The 20671-nt window shown below is 47.6% G+C and overlaps 3 protein-coding genes across 10 annotated transcripts in view; 2 read left to right on the top strand and 1 right to left on the bottom strand.

Moving 5' to 3' along the window:
• The window catches only part of fam49a (family with sequence similarity 49 member A), a 30672-nt gene extending 24863 nt beyond the window's left edge, over nt 1–5809 (top strand). For 3 of the 8 annotated variants that reach the window (XM_052052350.1, XM_052052348.1, XM_052052349.1), the window contains 9 exons: nt 1490–1611; nt 1696–1801; nt 1879–2015; nt 2095–2172; nt 2303–2419; nt 2586–2665; nt 3371–3497; nt 3581–3651; nt 3877–5809. In XM_052052350.1, coding sequence (XP_051908310.1) covers nt 1490–1611; nt 1696–1801; nt 1879–2015; nt 2095–2172; nt 2303–2419; nt 2586–2665; nt 3371–3497; nt 3581–3651; nt 3877–3940 — 902 coding nt within the window. In that variant the 3' untranslated portion in view covers nt 3941–5809. Of the gene's footprint in view, nt 1–457; nt 538–785; nt 866–1489; nt 1612–1695; nt 1802–1878; nt 2016–2094; nt 2173–2302; nt 2420–2585; nt 2666–3370; nt 3498–3580; nt 3652–3876 lie in introns of all 8 variants that reach the window. The other 5 variants (XM_052052353.1, XM_052052352.1, XM_052052355.1 and 2 more) reach the window with 3 other exon arrangements.
• A 234-nt stretch (nt 5810–6043) lies between these two features.
• Nucleotides 6044–9096, bottom strand: fbxo16 (F-box protein 16). Its single transcript, XM_052052359.1, has 9 exons — nt 8784–9096; nt 8504–8611; nt 8375–8410; nt 8077–8283; nt 7809–7979; nt 7362–7618; nt 7184–7295; nt 6819–7068; nt 6044–6179 (listed from the first exon to the last, which is right to left on the bottom strand). The coding sequence occupies exons 1-9, from the start codon at nt 8814–8816 to the stop codon at nt 6115–6117; spliced, it is 1239 nt and encodes a 412-aa protein (XP_051908319.1). The 5' UTR covers nt 8817–9096; the 3' UTR covers nt 6044–6114.
• A 639-nt stretch (nt 9097–9735) lies between these two features.
• On the top strand, nt 9736–19094 carry hnrnpub (heterogeneous nuclear ribonucleoprotein Ub). Its single transcript, XM_052052309.1, has 14 exons — nt 9736–10417; nt 11500–11614; nt 13821–13900; nt 14604–14743; nt 14825–14924; nt 15280–15392; nt 15520–15783; nt 15875–15994; nt 16198–16326; nt 16426–16594; nt 16763–17050; nt 17133–17410; nt 17481–17609; nt 17688–19094. Exons 1-14 carry the CDS (start codon nt 9892–9894, stop codon nt 17736–17738), a joined length of 2502 nt encoding a protein of 833 aa, XP_051908269.1. The 5' UTR covers nt 9736–9891; the 3' UTR covers nt 17739–19094.
• Nucleotides 19095–20671: the final 1577 nt, after the last annotated feature.

Genomic DNA, 20671 nt, shown 5'->3' with positions numbered 1-20671 from the left:
AACTCAATGACGCCGTTCCCATTTTTAGCCACGTGACGTCCGACGTGACGCGTCCTCTTTTCCATGGCCTGAGCTAGTGCCGGTGACAGTCCAATGAAATTGCTCCCCTGCTTCGCGGACCTTTGCTTCCAATAAAATATTTATAGAGAAAGTGCCATTTAGGTCTCCGCCTCGCGGCTTTGTTTAAAAAGACCCTCATCCAGAAGGGGATCCGTGCAATTTAGTCGAGAAGCGCTACACGGTAGACTGTCAAAATAGTTTGGGTGTGAAACCTATTTTCAGCAATTAAAAAAAGTCAGTATGTATAAATTTTTTAAAAGGCTTTTTAAGGTTTTTTTTTTTTTTTTTTGTGGTCACAAAATCCGATTGCTTATCTTGGTAAATCCACCATGAAAAGTTTTCATGTACTGCCTGCATTCATTGGTTTTGTGTGTTTTACGACTATTTTGCCCATCAGGTTTGCTGGGATGGGTAACCTGCTAAAAGTCCTTACAAGGGAAATAGAGAACTATCCCCACTTTTTCCTGGACTTTGAAAGTAAGTCTGGCAGAGGAGTGGTGGAAAAACGGGTGGAAAGAGGAGAAGATTGTTTCCTTTCTGCTTTGCAGGTTTCCTTCGTGCTTTTGTCCTCAGCACAGACGCGAAAGTCGACTCTCAACTCCAATCCGCCGTTTCTGTTTCTGTTTAGAAAAACCTTTTAACATCACTTCCGCTTGTCTTCCTTTTTCCTCCTCTCCCTGTGTGTCTGTTCTCTCTATCTTGTACTTTCTCTCTCTCTCTCGCAGAAGCCAAATGGGGAATCTGTTAAAAGTGCTCACTTGCACCGAGCTTGAACAGGGGCCAAACTTTTTCCTTGACTTTGAAAGTGAGCATAGCCTGTCTTTCTGTGAGGCCAAAGTCATTTCCCCCCCCCCCCCCCCCCCCCCCCCCCGCTCGCAAGAGCTCAAGGGTCAACTTATTCCCCTTATCAACTTTTTTTTTTTTTTTTTTAGTCCGAAGCAGATTAAAATCCAGCCTTTGTTGTCATAATTGATTTTGGTATGCTTTCCAAATTATTTTCCCTCCATCCTAAATTGACTGAAAATTAAATTTGACCCTTGACCTCAGCAGTCTGCTTTCGCTCTCTTGTGCATGTGTGCTCGACTAGTTTGGGAAACAAGCATTGGTCCAATCCGGTGATCTGTTATTAATTATTATTATTGCAATTGGGTTTTTTTAAGGTATTTTTATATTTTAGCTTTTTTTTTTTCTTTTTTTTCCTGTTCTGCAGTATGTTTTCACACGTCATTGGACAGTTCGCCAAATTATTTAATACTTTCCCCTTTCGCCCTTTCGTGATCATATCGTTGTCTTTTAAATCTGTCTCAATACTCAGTTCTCAACTTGAGTATAAATGTGTACAGATTCCCACTGAACTGCGATGCTAATCGCCTGTCAGCGTCGGTTCATATATATCCGCGTGTTTGCTCTGTGTATGTCTCCACTTTAGATGCGCAGCCCACAGAAGGAGAGTGTGAAGTTTGGAACCAGGTGAACGCCGTCCTTCAGGACTCCGAAAGCATCCTGTCGGGTCTGCAGGCGTACAAAGGAGCCGGACAGGAGATCAGAGATGTGAGGAGACCTGCGACCATCTTCGTGGTTATGAACATTACAATGTATAGCAATGAAGACCCCCATGCTCATATGGTTCTTTAGGCAATCCAAAACCCAAGTGACTTCATGCTTCAGGAACGAGCCTGGAACTCGGTGTGCCCTCTGGTCATCAAACTCAAGAAGTTCTACAGTTTCTCTCTGCGACTAGGTGTGTGGCAGGCAGCACCGGGACCGTTTTCACTTTTCGGCAGAGCCCAACAGTCGTGATTTTATGTTTGAGTGCAGAGGAGGCTCTAGGGAGTTTGTTGGAGTCCCTGACATGTCCACCCTGCACCCCCACCCAGCACCTCGAAAAGGAACAGGCGCTGGCCAAACAGTTTGCAGAAATCCTCCACTTCACGCTGCGCTTCGATGAGCTCAAGGTGCGAAACGATGCGCTCTCACATCGTGATGCGCCATTTTGTCCTCGGCCGCTTGACTCGTTGCTTGTTTTGACCTCAGATGAGGATTCCCGCCATCCAGAATGACTTCAGCTACTACAGAAGAACCATCAGTCGAAACCGGATCAACAACATGAATGTAAGCCGTTCCCACACACGAGCTGCATGACCTCGCTCGGTGGTTTCTCGATAGTCTCCCCGATCCAAAAAACAAAGATGAGTTTGCGTTTTGTTTTTTGAAGCATTTTTCTTCCATTGTGATTGTGCAGCTGGATATTGAAAACGAAGTGAATAACGAGATGGCCAATAGGATGTCTCTGTTTTACGCCGAGGCCACGCCGATGCTAAAAACGCTCAGCAATGCAACCACAAACTTTGTGACCGAGGTAAGCTAGCTTCATTTCAGTCGTTCCCGCGTTGCAAGCCAGGTCGAAAATCTTCACCGATGCATTCATAGTTTGCATTCTTCATCACCGGCATCACACTTTTTTGGTTGTTTTGCAAAGTAGACGTCAAGTGATCATATTTTCTATGATCGGTTTTGATTTGCAGAACAAAACTCTTCCGTTGGAGAACACGACGGACTGCCTGAGCACCATGGCCAGCGTCTGTAAAGTCATGTTGGAGACACCGTGAGTTCATATATGGATGGCCCCATTTGAGTCCATCCATCCATCCATCCATCATCTACCGCTTATCCAGGGCCGGGTCGCGGGGGCAACAGCTTTAGCAGGGAAGCCCAGACTTCCCTCTCCCTAGCTACTTCTTCCAGCTCTCCCCGGGGGATCCCGAGTCGTTCCCAGGCAAGCTGGGTGACATAGTCTCTCCAGCGTGTCCTGGGTCTTCCTCTGGGTCTCCTCCCAGTGGGACATGCCCGGAACACCTCACCAGGGAGGTGGCTCAGGAGGCATCCGAATCAGATGCCCAAGCCACCTCATCTGGCTCCTCTCGATGTGGAGGAGAAGCGGCTCGACTCTGAGCCCCTCCCGGATGACCGAGCTTCTCACTAAGGGATAGCCCGGACACCCTGCGGAGAAAACTCATTTCGGCCGCTTGTATCCGGGATCTCGTTCTTTCGGTCACGACCCATATAGATGGCCCATTTGAGTCATTTGGCCCAAAGCAAAAACATTTCGGAAAAAAAATGAAATCAAGGTTAAAGGTTGATATATTTTGAGGAAATACAGAAAATAGGAACAAAGTAGCATATTTCCATAGCACTACAAACGGGTGAGAAATAAAGGAGAGAGCGTGTGTATTTTAGAGGCCATTGGCGCCATCCGACACGCTTGAAAGACATTTTAACGGAAACGTACACGTCGCCTTCTGTCGCACAGGGAATATTCAAGTCGTTTCAGCAGCGAGGACACTCTCCTATTCTGCATGAGGGTCATGGTCGGCGTGATCATTCTCTATGACCACGTCCACCCCAACGGTGCCTTCAACAAGTCCTCCAAGATCGACGTAAGTCCAACCCGCGGGACCGCGCGCGCTCCACGCGTCGCCGCGCCGCGACTCAGCCCTCACGTGTTGATTTGTCTCACCAGATGAAAGGCTGCATAAAAGTGCTGAAGGACCAGCCCGCAGACAACGTCGAAGGCCTGCTCAATGCCCTCAAGTAGGCCGCTGCCTTTTTGCACACACACTTTGGCATGTTCAATTCAGGGGTGGAGGTAGAAACGTAGTTGAATTGAATACTCACTCATTCATGCACGTTAAAATGCTCAAGAATAACAATTAAAACCACAAAACAATTTGTTTAGGCTGCGGCACGCCCGCGACCATCCTGAGGATTAAATAACGCACGTGTGTTTCTTCTCTTTTTTTTTTTTTTCCTCTCCAGATTCACCACAAAACACCTGAACGACGAGTCCACTCCCAAAAACATCCGGTCGATGCTCCAGTAATTTGAAAATGTTTCAAAATGAAGAGGATGGATGCTCTGACCTCAAATAAGATGTACTGTACATGTTTACATTATTTAAAAACACTTTGCATATGGTCCTTCTCTCCGGGTTAAAGGTGCACACTCGACGACAGGAACATTTCCCGCTTCGATCATTAACAGCTGAGAAAGCTTTTCTCACTCCTGTCAGCCTCACGTAATCGGGGTTTCGTCTTAAAATCTCCCACTTTTTTTTCCACGCGCTTCCTTAAACGCGCACAAAACGGTCAAATATTTGACTTGCCATCCAATCAATTTGTGGACGGAATGAGATCAATCAAAGACTTGGCGAGCTGCGGAGGGAGGTGAGGGGACCGGCGGCTTGTATGAATCGGCACAAGGATTCTCACGTTCACGTTTTTTTTTTTTCTTTTTTTTTTGCCCCATTCTGGAGTACATGTTGATGATATTTGAGAGGATACGATAGCGTGTACTCCACACAATCAATAATGCGTGGCGCTTTACCCGATTTGCTTCTTTTGTTTGCGTAAAAAAGAAAGTCAGGCCAAAAATGTGTTTAAATTATGCTCGATGTATTTTTTTACCGAAACACCCCCTCCCCCCCTGCCCCCCTTCCCCCAAGATTTGTGTTCTTATTTCACTCTGGTTAATATATTGATCACTTTAGAAAGATTTTTTTATGCCTTGTCTGTGTGTGAGGGAAAGGAATTAATGTATTTGTAAATTATTACCAAGATTTTTTTTTTTTTTTTTTTTACGTTTTTAATTTTTATTCCGCTCCCGTCCCCCAACTGTCTTTTTATTGCCTTAAAAAAAAACATTTCGAGCTACTGTAACTGTCTTAAAACGGATCTGCTGCGTCCAACGTCGTGTTGATGGCAACTGTCATTGATCATGGGGTCATGACACCAACGCGTTCTTGGCATTATTTGCTGATGGAGTGACTCGGAATCAGCTCGGTTATCAAGCCTTCTTTTATCGCCCATCCCAGCTGGTTCCGCTAACATTGCATCAGGGTGCTTCCTCAAACGAGACTGGACAATCACGTCATTGGTGATTCATTTAAATTCTGTGATTTTTGTAACGATCTGACTCGATTGCCATTTCAAAAGCCGAAGTCAATTGAATCGCGGTGTTTGTAATAATATGTTCTGTGCGAGCGTCATGCCGCCGAAGCCAGAAAACGGGTGAGCCGCGACGTTCGCAATCTGAGCCCGTGGGCACTGTGACTTCAATTTCGGTCGACAGCAGGGGGCAGTAGGGAGACAAATAGCAGCCCTAAAGGTGGATGGAAACGGCTGCATTTCTCTGCTTAGTTTCTCCAAACGGATGCCATGTTTGAACTGGTGGCGGCATGTCGAACATATTATTGCAAAGATTTCTTTTTTTTTTTTTTTTTACTTCCGCCTTCAGCCTTAAAGAGCAAGCATCACGAAACACCCAAAAATGGGAATTACATTTGACTGAAGCTACACTGTACCCGTTTATGATTCAATTCTAAGTCACTGAACATTCGGATGTCTCGTTCATTTTGGACGCCGTCTTGCGCGATGTCATTTGGATGCGGACATATGAGCCATACTTTTTGGATTTGATGTATCGTGTTCATCTGCGTCGTGACAAAGGTGTAGCTTTTGTCGTCACGATCGCGAGACTTACCAAAATATCTCCTGTGGGCCCTTGATGTGCTGCTGTGTTGAATGCAGGACTGGGTCAAAACATGTTTGTTGGGTTTTTTTTTTCCTTTGGGCGGGAGGGGGGGGGGGGGTAAAGCGTTTGTGGATTTGTTTATGAAGTCAATTGAGTCGGCTTTGTATTGTTTTGCTGAATGGGTTGTGTGAATTGGATAATAAAGGTGGTACATTTCATACTCCCCTCGCTTTATTCAAAGATATGAACATAGCTTGCATCTTCATCTTTTGGCACAGCTTATCCAGAGGTGGCAACATCCACATCCTGAAAGGCCACATTTTTGGCTCAGTTGCTTCTTGCTCAAGTGCTGGTTGACCTGCCGGTTGAGGAGGAAGCAGCCAAACTGTGGCCGGGTTGCCTATCTGTGCAAGGATCCAAATCAGCTCGGCCGTTCGGTCTTCCAAAATGAGCTCTGGCAGCAATCCTTATGCCTCTACGTTTAACGGTGCTTTCCATTAGTCTCCCTGCAGGTCGCCAGGCGTGTCAGTCCACGAAGTGCGTGAGCGACAGAGGGAGAGTCCAGGGCTGGAACTCAAACAGCGGTGCACCTGCAAGAAGGAAGTCATGTTGGACAGAGTGAGTTTTCTCAATCTTATATATTGGAAGTTGTCACGTCCCGTGTCTACCTGCAGGGGGCGGGCTTTCTCCCCGCCGACTGCACACCTGTACGCCGTGCCATATTGCTCTCGTGCTCTATTTCGCTATTTGTTATTTGACTCGTTGCCTTTTTGCCTTACGGCCGATACTCTTGTGATTCGCGTTTTGCCTCTAAGATTTTGTATTTATCGTATTTCCGCCAATTCAGGCCCTCCTCGCGTTTTTTTTGTTTTCCGCGAGCGTTTTCTGTTGTTACCTTATTTTTCCCCTGGTCCTTATTTGACCAGCGCTTTTTGTTATTCTTCCTGTCGGGTATTTTGTGTTTCGTATTAAAGACTCTTTTTGTTCTTTGACAAGATCTCGTTTTCTGTCTGCTATCTCGGGGATCCACTTCCTTATTTTTGTTGTGCACGAAGCGATCTGTCTATCGCTTCGGGCACAACGTGACAGAAGTAACACAAATGAAGGTCAAACGCGGGATGTAGTAGAAAGTAACACAAACGCGCACTACTTTTGAACATGTTGCTGCCTCTTTGTTTATTTGGGCCATTTATTCCTTGCTCGGCGTTGACACGACGACGACGACTTACTGGGAAGACTCCTGTTGGAGCGCTGGGAAGCCCTGAGCGCTTCCACGCTCAGCCTGGGTACCGTCGTCCTCACTGGACCCGGACGCTTTCCGGCGTTGCACCGGGCCTGGCGCAGCAGGATCTCTCCTGCCTCCTCGGTGACGGGGTAGTTGTGAGTGTGAGATGCCCACTGGGGCCGAGACTCGGTCTGAAGAGGAGGAGGAGGGGGAGGAAAAGGAGGCTGGGGTCTGCTGCTTGAAGTGAGGAACATCTATGGGGAACAAAGGAGACAATATGTTTTTGGCCGCTTCTTATCTTCGCCATGTCGGAGTCACGGTCACATGGGGGGCGGTTATTGTCGTAGTGCCAAATGAAGCGTGCTTTACCAGTGATTTGACTTTCCGCAGTTTGTAAGAGGTCTCCGACAGCATTTTCCGTCTCCCGTCGTCTGGCTCCTCCGTTTTAAGGCCACGTGTGTTTGCTCTGCTTTTTGTCTTCCTGGAGACACACAAGAGTCTTGATCGACATACGTCCAAGTCCCAGAAAGCTGCCTTGCTGCCTTACGCTGCGCTAGTTTGTCCGACAGGGTCCGAGTTGTCCAGGTAGTTGAAGCGGACGATGTCTTTGGGACATCTGTCCGAGTCTCTCCAAGGTGGAAGCACGGTTTCAGGCTTGTCCTTTTTTAATCTGCTCCTGGACGTCATTCCGACGTCCTGGTTGGTGGATCCCTGAAGCCCCTCACTCAGGGAAACCCCTTGTGACACGTCGTCGGGCCTCCCGCTGACTCTAGCTGCATCTTCAAGTGCCCAGGCGGCCTGCAGCTGGGTGACATGTTTTCGACCGCAATGTTCGTGCTCAAGGGCGACCATTGATGGACACGTGAGCCGGGCATTTGAATAATAAAATCAAGTATCCTAGGTTATCATCCATCGATAATTGATTTGTTATTATTTGGTGAAGCAAATACACAATTTTTTTTCCTAAGAAAATAATCCTGATTTCTTGGGAGACCTTGTTGGTCGGCGCAGTGAGCAGAATCTCTTGCACACTGTTGATGTAGTGCCTCTTCCACACACCCTGCTCAAACACCGTAGGGGAGAAGCTGATGAACCAGCCGAGTCTCAGACACTTGGGCATCCACAGCTGGTCCAGTTCCACGATGCTTTTCCAGTGCCAGCTCACCTGTACTCACGGGAACAAACCCTACGTCAAGCATTGCATTGGGGCATGTTTGTCACTTCCCTTTTTTGTGTGTGTGTGTGTTTTGCTTCCTCCCTACCCGCGCACAGCGACAGAGGCTACGTGGGTCCAAGAAGGAGAAGACGTAGAGGCAGATGGCTCTCGGCAGCATGCACGTGAAGTCAGCGGCCAGCAGGGGGAGCTCTCGACTCACGCAGCGCTCGACAAAGCGGAGCTGCTCTTTGGAGCAGCCCTCGACGAAGTCACGCAGTACCAACCTCCTCTGCCTGTCAGACCACCTGGCAAACTGACGAGCCACGTGAAAGGTCATCAAATCGAGACGCTCCACCGGAGTCTGAGCACAAACGCACAAGCTTGACGCTTTTGGATTCACGTACCCACTTTGCTAGAAGGCTTCGCCTCTCCTCAAAAACCTTAAAGAGAGAAAGTTATTTGCCATCTTTTTCCTGCGCTTCATCCACCCAAAATGCCATCTTCTAGTAACGATTCTTTCTTCGTTTTATGACCTTGCTGTTGGACAGAGAGTGGTTCAGAGGTGTCCAGGCGCTCATCTTGGTCTGCATTCTAGCAGGACTTGCAGAGGGCCTTGCCGTATGCAGCATCTTCTTGCTCATCTGGAGACTCGGCAGTGATAACGTGTTCAAACAAACACATTTTTCAAATGGAAAATTCAAATTCCTTGCACACGCACACACACATGCCCATGTGTTGGGTGGATTTTGTTGCGACGGACTCTCTCACATACACATAACTACCTACGCATACACGCTCTGTAATTAAACTCACCAACATTTCAGGCAGTATGAATAAATCCAACATCCAAACACATTGTTACGTCTCTTAACTTCGCTCCATGGCTTGAGGATCCATCTAACAATAACCCGACTTCCCAATTCTCCTGTGCATGGTTTACATGTTCCCATAGTAACCGTGACTGTGCTTTCCGTACACAGGCTGGCTGCCAGAGCATGTCACGCACGCTCCCAGGGGGTGCTGGGGTGTGTGCACCATAAGGGCGTCAGTGGCTCAAATGTTGTCCAAGAAGCTCTGATGCTGCAGCTGCACACGGCTGGCAAGATTCTCACTTTATTCTCAGAATTCTGACCTAACCCTAACGCCTAACCTAACCGTAAAGCCCAACCCTAATCCTAGCCCTCACCATAAACCGAAACCTTAATCCTAACCTCAATAGCCCTAACCCAGGCAATTGTTTTCCCTGGGGGCCAAATGAGAAGCAGAAATATTGTGGAGGGATAGGGCAAAAGTTTGAAATTGCAAAGTTGAGGGGCAGGGGGGTTGGTTTGGTTTCGTTGTTGCAAGGGTAATTTTTTTTAATGCGCTTTATCTACTTCCGGGTCATTTTCAGGGTAACTGACACCAACACGAGTTTGATGGAATTTTACTATGAAATTGGACTGCAATACAAAGCCATTAAATCTGCTCTTGATCTGACATACAATGTCCAAGTCCTCCCCCATGATTCTCTCCTTCCCCGAAGTAGTATCATCGCTCAATATGCTGCGCATGAGTTGACATGAACCAAGCTAACCCAGAAGTACATAAATGCACTTAAAAAAAAGAACGCCTTCTTGCAAAAAAAAAAGCGTTGTCTCGCAAACTTTGCGAGGGAATGTAAAGTTGTTTTTTCTTCCATCTCCCCTTAGGGGCTCCGTAGTGGGGTATTACGTGAAGGCGACAAAAATAAAGCTGAGCCTCGCTTTTGCCAATACGGTAATGACGTAACACCACCCCGCCCCCTCATCTCAACCGCTAGGCGCTACTTGTTGGCCAGCATTTTGGCGCAGTTTCGCTTCAAGCTAAACAAAGGGCATCCGGTTATTTATTTCAAATTTATTTTAATTGCGATATATTTTCGTCGTCTAAAGCGTTCACGATGAGTTCGATCAACGTCAAAAAGCTGAAAGTAAACGAACTGAAGGACGAGCTAAAAAGGCGTCGTCTCTCCGACAGGGGACTGAAGGCCGAGCTGATGGACCGCCTACAGGCCGCCTTGGACGAGGAGGCCGCGGAGGCCGCGGCCTGCGAAGAAGCGGCTGCCGAGGAGGAGGAGAATGAGGAGTTGGAACAGGCCGCCGAACCGGAGTGCATGGGGGAAGAAGAAGAGGGAGATGGAGAGGGTCCGGTCGTTGAAAGTATGGAGGCTAACGAGCAGGAACCCGAAGTAGAACAGAACGGGGCAAACGCCGACGGCAACGTCGCTGATGCTGTTGCAACTACTACTACTACTACTACTACTGCTGCTGCTGCCGTTGTTCCTGCTGCTCCTGCTTCTGGCGAGGACGAGGAGATGGGAGACGGGGAAGATGACGACGAGATGGATCCCATGCTCAAGCCCGACGTGGACGATATGGAGAAAATAGACGAAGACGACGGTGAGCCAGAGGAGCAGGTAGCTGAGGGTGAGTCGCCTGAATTGATCTCGTGGAGAGGGTTTTTGCCCCCCCCCCCCTGCTGTAACCCACCGCGGCGGAGAGCTGATTCGGATAGAACGCTCCGAGCGCCCATGTTGAGCACGACGGCGTGACCTTAAATACGCTAAGCGTTAGCTTCAAAGTGACGCAGTTTTTTTGCTAATACAGACGTTAGCACAATGGGGTAAACAATAACATTTCAAACTGTTAAATTCTCGTTTTGAGTATAACGTACAGTCGAGCTGCGTAAAACATAAACACGAAATCGATGAAGAGGTGACCTGGTACGTGACTTGGCGTGTTTGCTCGCTAGCGTCATTTTCTTTGTCTGGGAGCGCTGATTAAACTGCGGGTGGCATAATTGGTTTCTGCTTTGGGAGTTGCGAATTTGACCCCATGCTCTACATTTCTCAGTGACAATTTTACGCTATTTTAGGCAGTAGCGTGTTAGCATTCGCACCTTGATATTTGCCGTCGTGATCGCAATATATTTGCGCAAAAGTCTTGAGCCGTTAAGACTTCGTGTGTAAATTGTATGAAAGACGAAAACGCGCTGTAAAATGTCTTTATTTGGCGCGTGTTTACGTTATCCGTGGTTCGACGAATTAGGACGTTAAAATTGGCACTTTACAACTCTAAGCCGCCATTTTAATTCTGCCTAAGCTATGGAAGGACCGGGGGGTGTCAGGGCAGTTAGCAGGCTCACATTTCCTTGCATGATGCATTACCTTCAAAGTACAGTGTACTTGTCCCACACTAGCTTTAATTTATACCATCTGTAGGGACATTGTTCTCATTTTAATACACGAAATTGTTTTCCCAGCCCCACCACCTCTGCTCTTAAATGTGCATTTTCGGACCAGCTTGCATTGTAACTAGACTCTGGTCATCACAGTTGTATATTATCATGATTGTACTCTTGTGTCATAACATGAGGTGTTTCCACATCTTTATCTTATGATGGTCGACTATGTAACTGACTGAACGGGCTTTGTGGGCCAGAACCCCACTGCCAGTCCGACCTCTCTCAAAGGAGCACCTCATTATATATCTTTGTTCTATTTTCAAAGGGGATGCGGACAAAGACACGAATGCTGATCAGAAGAATAAGAAGGGTGTTAAGAGACGCCGGGAGGAACATGGAAGGGGCTACTTTGAATTTATTGAAGAGAACAAATACAGCTGGTAAGGATGGGACAGAGCAAAATGGCCTTCAGCATCCCTGAAGTGCCATCCTAGCTTTGTTTTGTATTGGCTTTAAGTGCCGATGCACATATATTTTAGCTAGCCTTTCAAGAACATTTTATCAAGAAAATAACCACTTTCTCACCTGTTTTGGGGACTACCCCTGACTGCTCAGAGAACCTTACCATTTATTAATATTTGATTACACTGTTTTAAAATGCTCTGCAATTCTGTAGCAGGAGTGACTCTCTAAAGTCAGCTTTAAATCTGCTCCTCTGAACACTTAATGTTTTGCCAAGCCAGTTGTGTCCCCAAGGTGATTCAAGGCTGCTCACCAAGAACCCAGAGGAATGTAGCAGATGTACACAGTTCACTCAATGGAGGGGGGGGGGGGGTCTGGCTGGGTGGGGTAGCTGAGAAATGTGGGAGGAGGGCAGGCACACTGTAAAAGTCTATAAACGTCCACGAAGGAACTCGCTCATGATCGTCCAATCGATTGCCTCGCAATTGTAAATAATTTTCATTGTCCCCCCACTCTTTGTATGATGTCGAGATGATATTTCTGTGTTTTTCTCTCATTGATCACGTTGCGCGTGTATGTGTGTGCGCGCGCTTGAGATTTCATGGTGTGTTACAAGGTTTACTTTTTTAATCCCCCCCCCCCTGTGCTGATGACATCATGCATGGTCTGTACACATATACTTTCTTCTTGATCACTGTTCTCATTGTGTCAACCTTTTAGCGGCACAAAATCAATCTTGAGTTCGAAATCGAATCATCGCACCATTGGCCTTCGACAGACCGAAACATTTTAGAGCCGTCGTTTTTTTTTTTTCACCCGAATGACCGATATCCACCGCCGCGCCAGTATGATGATCGGATCTGAGATTATCGAGTGGCTGTTATTGTTTGACATTAATGATGAGCTCAAAAAATATTTCCCTGGCTCAAATGAAGTTTTCGCAGGATAGCGTCGTCTTTTAAGGGGCAATACTTGAGTCCACATGACCATGCTTCTTAGAACCCTCCTGTGATTTAGGGTGGGCTCATCTTGTTACAGATTTGGTAAGTTACTGTAGCTCGTATTACTTTACATACTTTATTCAGTTAGAGTGGAACCTCCAAATGATTATTTTGAGGTAGCTTAAGCATTCAAAGTTTGTAGTGGATCTCATGTATGTTACACATACAGCACATTGGACAATAAAGAAAAGTCAGATGGTATAACCGTCTCCACTGTCCAGATGTTCCAAGCAAGCGACGCGTCGGCTTACTGGAAAAAAAAAGAACCAGCTTGTGATTAAATATGTGATAACCTGGAGCTCTGTTAGTTCGACTCAATTGTTCGCTTTTAGCGCTTTTCAAGGTCCAAACGATATTGCAAGTTTTTACCTGCGGCCATGACTGCGGTTTTCCCATGTTGTCACTCACGCGTTTACATGCCGACTGGGAGATCACATGCCGCTCGCTTGACACCAGAGTGCCGTGAGCATGGAGTCCATTCGATAAACGCTACCAAGTATGAAGGAGTGAAAACTACCCATTTGCCCTTGGTGATGGCGTGTTTAACACTGCACGCTAGGTAAAGATGTTTATGAATTGATTAATTGAAGCTCTCGTATTTTACAATGGCCAACCCTATTCCTATATCAGATGCTCACGTCTGATATTTTCACTTCTGTTTATCGTCAATGCTTTTCTTTTTGTCGTCAACCAAAACAGCTGCGGACATAATCCCTACAGATACTCGCTGAGTGACAGTCTCATGTGTTGACACGCTCCGTGTGACTGATGGTTGACGCAGAAGACTTTGGTCAAATAAGGGCTAGTTCTGCGTCATTCGGCATTGGAGGTTCCACTGTGCCAACGGGTAATTCGGATTACCGAGCCACGTCCTACAGAATGCAACAAAGCGGGAAATAGACGCCATTCAAGTCCTTGCGTCGCTCCGTGATAGCAGCCATTTTCTTGTGAGGCTTATGGTGGTGCTGTTGTCTTTCTTACATTTAGATTTCACTGGATGCTATAAGGTAAGTAGACGTCTGTCCAGGATCACAATATGCACCACTGCCCATGATGGGTTTGGAGGCTTGCTCATGTCAAATATTCCCCCGCCCGCACTTCTTTTCAGCAAGTGGTGCCCGTGCATTTCAAATGACCTTCATCATCCGACTGAATGTGTTTGGTCTTTTTCTCCCCCTTCCAGGGCCTCATTTAAGTCACCCGTGCCCCCCTTGGAGGAGGAGGATGAAGAGCTTGATGACACCAAAGTCTGCCTGGACAACTGTGAGTCATGGAATAGCAAAAATAACCGCAACTCTGGAATTAGTCTTTGTAGAGGGGTGTCCAAACTTTTTGCCAAGGGGGCCAGATTTTATGTGGTAAAATGTCGGGGGGCCGACCTTGGCTGACATTCTTTACATTGAACAACAATATTGTTCAAGAAATTTTAGTAAGCCAGGCTGTTTCACATTTCCATTTTTATTTTAATTTCAACAATCTTAAGAATTTCTTTTGGTTCATTTGAAACCGGTATATCACATGCAACTGCTTATTATGTATCACCATGACTTTTCAATAGTCACAAAACCTTTGACTCGAACTACAGGGAAATGAACAAGCAATACACATATCCACAACTACAAGGATCATTTGAAATATGACATATCAGTCAATATAAACACGGAGTGATGTCTTGTTAACTCGTGAGTGATGCCCTCTAGTGTCTAAATGCTATTACTCATTTAGTGAATGCTATTACTCATTTAGCCACTAGAGGGAAGCAGTACTCTATGAAACATCACTCACCAGTCTACGAGACCTCAGTCAATGCAACACATGTTCCATTGCGCCCAACCTGCGGGCCAGACGGCACTGATTTTATGACAGGGGCCGAGGGCCGGATGAAATTCGACCGCGGGCCGGATTTGGCCCCCGGGCCGGACTTTGGACATGCCAGCCCTTAATGTGTTTTGTCTTTTTCCTTTAGACAACTGCGACCTGCATTTTAAGGTGTCGCGCGACCGCTTTAGTGCCTCGTCGCTCACAATGGAGAGTTTTGCTTACCTGTGGTCTGGGGGCAAGGCCACCTATGGCGTGAACCAAGGCAAAGTCTGCTTTGAAGTGAAGGTGCCGTGAGGAGGAGAATAACAACTTTGCCGCGACCGCTGAGAAATATTCACAAATGTAATCGACTTGTTTGTCTGGCAGATCACGGAAAAGATTCCAGTCAAGCACATTTCCAGTAAGAACATGGAAATCCATGACGTGCAGGTCGGCTGGTCGTCGTCCGCATCGTCACTGCTGCTCGGTGGGTTTCCTTGTCCGGGCTTAGCCGACGCTGTTGTGTCAGACTTGTACCGCGGGCCGGCCATTTTGTAATCCGCCGAGGCTAACGGGCCTCTTTCTGACCGGGTTGTGATGAACGCTGGGTGACCTGTAAAATCGGTTTCGATCAGCGCACGCTTGCTGACATCATTCCGAGAAGATCCTTTTAACAATAGCTTTTCGTTCTAATGGAATGGCCGAGCTATTCTGAAAACGCTCAAGTGCGAAATACATTTTTTTCGCAGTTAGGTATCGACAGCCCTAGCTGCATAAAATCGCAACTTCCACTGACTTGATCTTTGACCTTTTGAGGTGTGCGCTCTCCTGTGACGATTTAGGTGAAGGCATCCACTCGTATGCTTACTCGGGCAAGGGGAAGAAGACGACAAACTCTGTGATGGAGGACTTTGGTGAAACCTTCGATGAGAATGACGTCATCTGCTGTCTCGCTGTAAAACATTTTTTCCCCCCCCTTACATTTTGTATTTGTGTAGTTAAATGGTCATATTTGATCAGAGTGCCTTTAAAATGGTCGAGCCGTTCATAACACGCGTTTTTTTTTTTTTTTTTTTTTGCAGGATTTTGACGCCGACGAGGTAGTTCTGTCCTTCTCCAAGAATGGCGGGGAGCCAGCCGAAGCTTTCCGGGTGACCAAAGAGGAGCTGAGCGGCCAGCATCTTTACCCTCACGTCATGTGTCACAACTGCGCCGTGGAGTTCAACTTTGGTCAGATGGAGACCCCGTACTTCCCCGCGCCCCCCGAGTACACCTTCATGCAGCAGGTTCCCGTCGAGGACCGCGTCCGCGGGCCCCGCGCGCCAGAGACGAAGGCCGACTGTGAGGTAGGCTGCCGAACGTGCGTACGGGCGGGGGGGGGGGGGCTTGACGTTGCCGTTTGTGCTCACCTCTGCTCTCCACCGTTGCGTGCTGTAGATCATAGTGATGGTTGGCCTGCCAGGTGCCGGCAAGACCACGTGGGTGAAGAACCACGTCCAGGAGAATCCTGGGAAATACTACATCCTGGGAAGTGACACGATCGTGGAAAAGATGATGGTCAGTTGTGGCGCGCGTATCCTCTTTCATAATTGTGAAATTATCCAAAAGATGCGTCATATCTTTGCACCCGTGACATCTGCCAGCTGCAACGCTGACCTTGCCTCAAAAGTGCATGTCTCCCAAACCATCACAAGAATAACATTTTTAAAAGTTTTCAGTCGACTTATTTTTTTTTCTTCTTCTTGAATCTTGTCAAGCAGATCAACACCCCGAATCGGCAACCAAAAGAATACAACAAACTCCTCGCCATTTCCCAGCGTGCACCTCTCTTTTTGGGAAAGTTCATTGAAATAGCCGCCCGCAAGAAAAGGAACTACATCCTGGATCACGTACGTCGCCTTCACGTCGCCGCGCGTGCTGTGCGGAACGCAAACGTCAACTCTTGGCTTGCCCCCCCCCCCCCCCCCCCCCCCCCCACTCCACTCCAGACGAACCTGTCTGCCCCAGGCCAGAAGAGAAAGATGTGCTTGTTTGCCGGGTTCCAGCGCAAAGCTGTGGTGGTCTTCCCCTCCGAGGAGGATTACAAGGAGAGGGTTCAGAAGAAGGTCATGAGTGACGGCAAAGAAGTCCCCGAACACGCGCTTCTCAAAATGAAAGGTGAAAGAAGCCGCGAGGAATTGGGTCGGGGGGGGGGGGGCTAGTTTCTGTACTTGGACTTGAGTATAGCGTGTGAATACTTGACCCCCCTCCCCCTCCCCTCTGGAATTGTGGCTGAGTTAATTGCTGCGCTATCGCTAAGCATGTCGCTGGGTTCCTCTGTCACAGGCTTCTATTCTCTCCCCGTGGAGGGCGAGAGCTTCAGCGAGGTGCTCTTTGCCGAGCTGCCGAGGGACGACGCCGCCAAAGTTTTAGAAACGTACAAGGAAGAAAGCAAGAGCGCCCTGCCCGCGGAGAAGAAGCCCAACCAGGGCGGCGGCACACCCAAGCGCGGCGGTGGGTCCCGCGGCGGCGGTCGCGGAGGCAAGAACCAGTTTGGCCGCAGCGGCGGGCCCGCGCAGAGGGGGGGCGGCGGCAATCGTGTGGCCTACCAGAACCGAGGCAACTTCCGAGGAGGTGGGAGGAGGCGTGTTTTTGACGCCCGAGGTTGTTGACGGTGTCACGCGTGCCTCCGGCTGACCCTTTTCTCTCCGGGCAGCCCCCAACCCCCGCGGTGGCTTCGCCCGTCCCCCTCGCGGCTACATGCCACCCCCGGCTTACAGAGGCGGCTACCCCAGCCGGGGCAACTACAACCGCAGCGGCGGTCATATTCCCAGCATGGGCGGATCCCCCAGAGGCGGACCCATGAGGGACAACCTGGGCGCCAGAGGCGGGCACATGAGTCGAGGCGGTCCAATGAGCAGAGGGAACATGAGCAGAGGAGGCGGCGGCGGCGGCGGCATGAGTCGTGGCGGAAATCGAGGACATCACAACCAGGTGGGTGGCTGCCCGTCGGCGAGCCTTTTGAACGTCAACGCTTGTTGACGTGGCACGCGGCGCTTTGCAGTTTCAGCAGAGAGGCGGCGGCCGAGGCAACTATGGCAACAAGAACGGCAACTTCAGGAATAGTGGCGGCTTTGGAAACAGGAACGGCATGGACAAGGCCCAGGCCTTCAACCAGAGCTGGCAACAAGGGGTCAGTGTTTCTTGGCTTACTCCTCAGCCGTTGAAGCGTCGCTGGCGCTCGCGTCTAAACGAGTCTCTCTTTGTGCAGTTCTGGAATCAGAAGCCGTGGAATCAACAGTATCAGCCCAGCTATTACTAAGACACTTGTTCTAATGGACTGGTGGCCACACTGAAAACCACTCTAGCCACAGAATCATCATCCCGTCCTCCATCGAGAAGGCCGGAATCTGCGGGCTACAGACAAGCAAACGTGGTCAACATTCCACTCCAGAGAGAGACCAGCCGCCGTGAAATAAATGATGTTCTCTGAAGATTGAGAGACACGTGTACAACATTTTGTTTTCCTATCTTTTGTTGTATATTTCTTTTGCTTTCCACCACTTTTAAGATATGCTTTTTAAAATGGAAAAAAAAGTTTGTAATATCAGGAACCAGAAACTTTTTTCCCCAGTGATGTGCATTCCCCCCCTCCATTTCTTTTGTTTTATTCTGAACTGTAAATATTTTTGAGTAGTTGAGAAATTCATTCTCATTGTGGCTTCTGAAAAATATTCGTGTCCACTGTGCAGTTAACTCAAAGCCTGAGATGATGAATCCCTGTTTCAGTCTCTTGTTCCCACTTCCAAAACTGTAAACCATCTTGGTAGAGCTCCAATAAACACAATTTTGCTTGTTTTCTCCTGGCTTATAATTGATGTTCAAAGGTGTAAACGGACCTTTGACCGGCCCATTTTGGAGAGATTTACTCCGACCCTCGTTGCCGTTCTATGATTTCGCCCGTTGAAATATGCACTGAATGGTGAAGCTATTTGAATCTCTCGGAATGAACAATGTTGTTTTTTGCTGTGCCTTTTACGACCCCGCCCCCCCCCCCCCTGTACATTTCTTTGATTATTTAAGACTCTCACTGCAGGCCGCTGTTTTCTGCGTTCCTGAGCAAATGTGACCGCCCGAGAAGGACGCTTGTGATTTGGCAAACAGGCTGATTGAACTGCAACGGAAACGTAGCCGACACTTTCAAATTAAAAGTAGTACTTCACCCCAATAATTTTGCTTGCGCTGGTATTTGCACGTTGGCAGGGTCGCTGCGGTGAGTGCAGATCCGCGAGCACATTTTTCACCAGCAAATAAGGGCTACGCAGTGTGTGCATTTCAAATTTTACACGAGCAAGTCATTTTGGTCGCAGATCTCATTTCGGCCTTTCTCCATGGCTTGACAATAACAGCCTGCTTCCCTCCTCGTAATTTCAGATTTCCTGACTAAATCTCATTTTGTTTGATCCCAAGGGATCTTAGCCCTCCTGTTTTGTGATGTATTCGTGTTAGTTTGCCCAAGTACTGCCGTGCTTTTTTTAAAACATTTCTTTTGTTGTCAGTTGTAAATCAGGTCCTGTATTAAACCAACCATGCTGCAGCTTGTCTTTTGTATCCTAACAGATTTTTCTTTTTTTTTAATGTCTCAACTCTATTAAAGTCAAATATGGTTGTGAAATTTGATGTTTGTCACTGCCTAATTCATAATCCTTTGATGGTCATTATTCCAATTTGAAACATTATCACAAAAAGCCGCAACTTCACCCAGCAATCAACCTGTTCATCCACTAGATATCAATACAGCTTCGCTTCCCTTTTGGCTTTGACATAATAGCGGGTTCATCACACCTGTTGGGGACGCGTTAGATTTCATATTTGAACCGAATGATATTAGAATTACCAGTACTCTATTTCCTACTGGACAAAGGGAAAGGCGGTGATGTCATCGTTTTCGTCACACACGAAGCGCCTACCTTTCATAGCCACAAGAGGGCGTACTCAGTAGAGAAAACCAATCTGTAAATCTGAACAGATTTCATAATGCTTGACGGTCTCGTTGTTGACAGATACATTTGTTAGACGTTGCGCATTTTAAAAAAGAAAATGGCTGTAATAATTCATTTTGAGTGCTGCCCTTTACTGATGCGATGGACTTACTCCCAGGGGTAGGGAACGATCAGCTGATCAGCAAACGCTGTAGAAGCCTGACACGAACATCATCAATTGAATCAGGTGTGTTGGAGTAAGAAGGGATCTAAAACAGGCAGGATACGGCTCTCGAGGTACCGGAGTTCCCTAACCCTGGACAACTCCCTCTTCACACTCCTGCACGCAATGATTTGAGTGAGTAAGAGGGCCACAAAACAAACTTGTCGAATTGTCATCATGCATTTTAAATACACTGATGGCTTTGCACTTATATTTTGGTCGAGGAAAAATACCCCCCCCCCCCCTCCCCAGCAGACTGAAAAATAGCTAAAAGGAATTAGAAACGATGCAGAAGTAGCAACACTCCTGCTAGCTAGCTATTTTGATCTCGCCTTTTGGATTTTTCCCCCCTTTTTTCATTAATTGTGCGTTCCCAAAAATGAAACTTGAAACGAATAAATACAAAACTCATGTTAGCATAGTGTACGTGAGTAGCGTTGGTATTTTGTAGAAGCTCACATGTCTGGGTTTGCCCTGGGCCTTCAACTAACTAAATAGACCACCGAATCCTGTTCTACACCCCCCGCGAACTTCAACCACACTCTGAAAGGGGAAACAGATGGAGCTTTTTTTTTTTCATGGGGTCTCATTATGAGATCCCGTTGAGTATATTCATATTTATGAAATGTTCCAGTGACTTTCATAGCACCAGCTGCTTTCCTCCTTTTGACCTCCCGCCGTTGCGGGAGGGGAGAATCCACTTCCCTTGCAGACAGACAGTTCCTCCTCATTGGTAGGTGGCCTCTTGGCTTCGTTTACCTCCGCCGGCAGCATATTAGGGAATGACAACCCCCCCCCCCCTACTCAGACAGAAAACAAATGTTTTCGGTATGTTTGACCCTGACATCAACTCATGACTCCCTATGTGGCCAGGTCGCTCGTCCCCACTGCAAATAAGGCGTGACAAGAAATGTTGTCCAGGCGACTGTCTGGAATTGCCCGTGAATGTGAATGCTTAAGCTAAGTAGCGGAGTGCACGAGTGCTCCGTTGCGCTCCCCCACCCACCGGGAAAAAAAAAAATTCTTAGGTCCATGAATTGAAGACTCAAG

The sequence above is a fragment of the Hippocampus zosterae genome, chromosome 19, assembly GCF_025434085.1.
Source record: "Hippocampus zosterae strain Florida chromosome 19, ASM2543408v3, whole genome shotgun sequence".
NCBI classification, from domain to species: Eukaryota; Metazoa; Chordata; class Actinopteri; order Syngnathiformes; family Syngnathidae; genus Hippocampus; species Hippocampus zosterae.
Note: the sequence above shows the minus strand (reverse complement) of the source record. Positions and strands in the feature narration are given on the sequence as shown.

What these genes read in the sequence shown, in the direction of transcription:
- hnrnpub (XM_052052309.1), top strand. Translation starts at nt 9,892, where the DNA reads ATGAGTTCGATCAACGTCAAAAAGCTGAAAGTAAACGAACTGAAGGAC. An exon ending in GAAGAGAACAAATACAGCTG is followed by an intron (nt 11,615 to 13,820) that starts GTAAGGATGGGA and finishes TCCCCCTTCCAG; the next exon opens with GGCCTCATTTAAGTCACCCG. An exon ending in CCGAGGCAACTTCCGAGGAG is followed by an intron (nt 17,051 to 17,132) that starts GTGGGAGGAGGC and finishes CTCTCCGGGCAG; the next exon opens with CCCCCAACCCCCGCGGTGGC.
- fbxo16 (XM_052052359.1), bottom strand. Translation starts at nt 8,816, where the DNA reads ATGTTGGATTTATTCATACTGCCTGAAATGTTG. An exon ending in TCACTGCGCCGACCAACAAG is followed by an intron (nt 7,619 to 7,808) that starts GTCTCCCAAGAA and finishes CATGTCACCCAG; the next exon opens with CTGCAGGCCGCCTGGGCACT. An exon ending in TGCGGAAAGTCAAATCACTG is followed by an intron (nt 7,069 to 7,183) that starts GTAAAGCACGCT and finishes TGTTCCCCATAG; the next exon opens with ATGTTCCTCACTTCAAGCAG.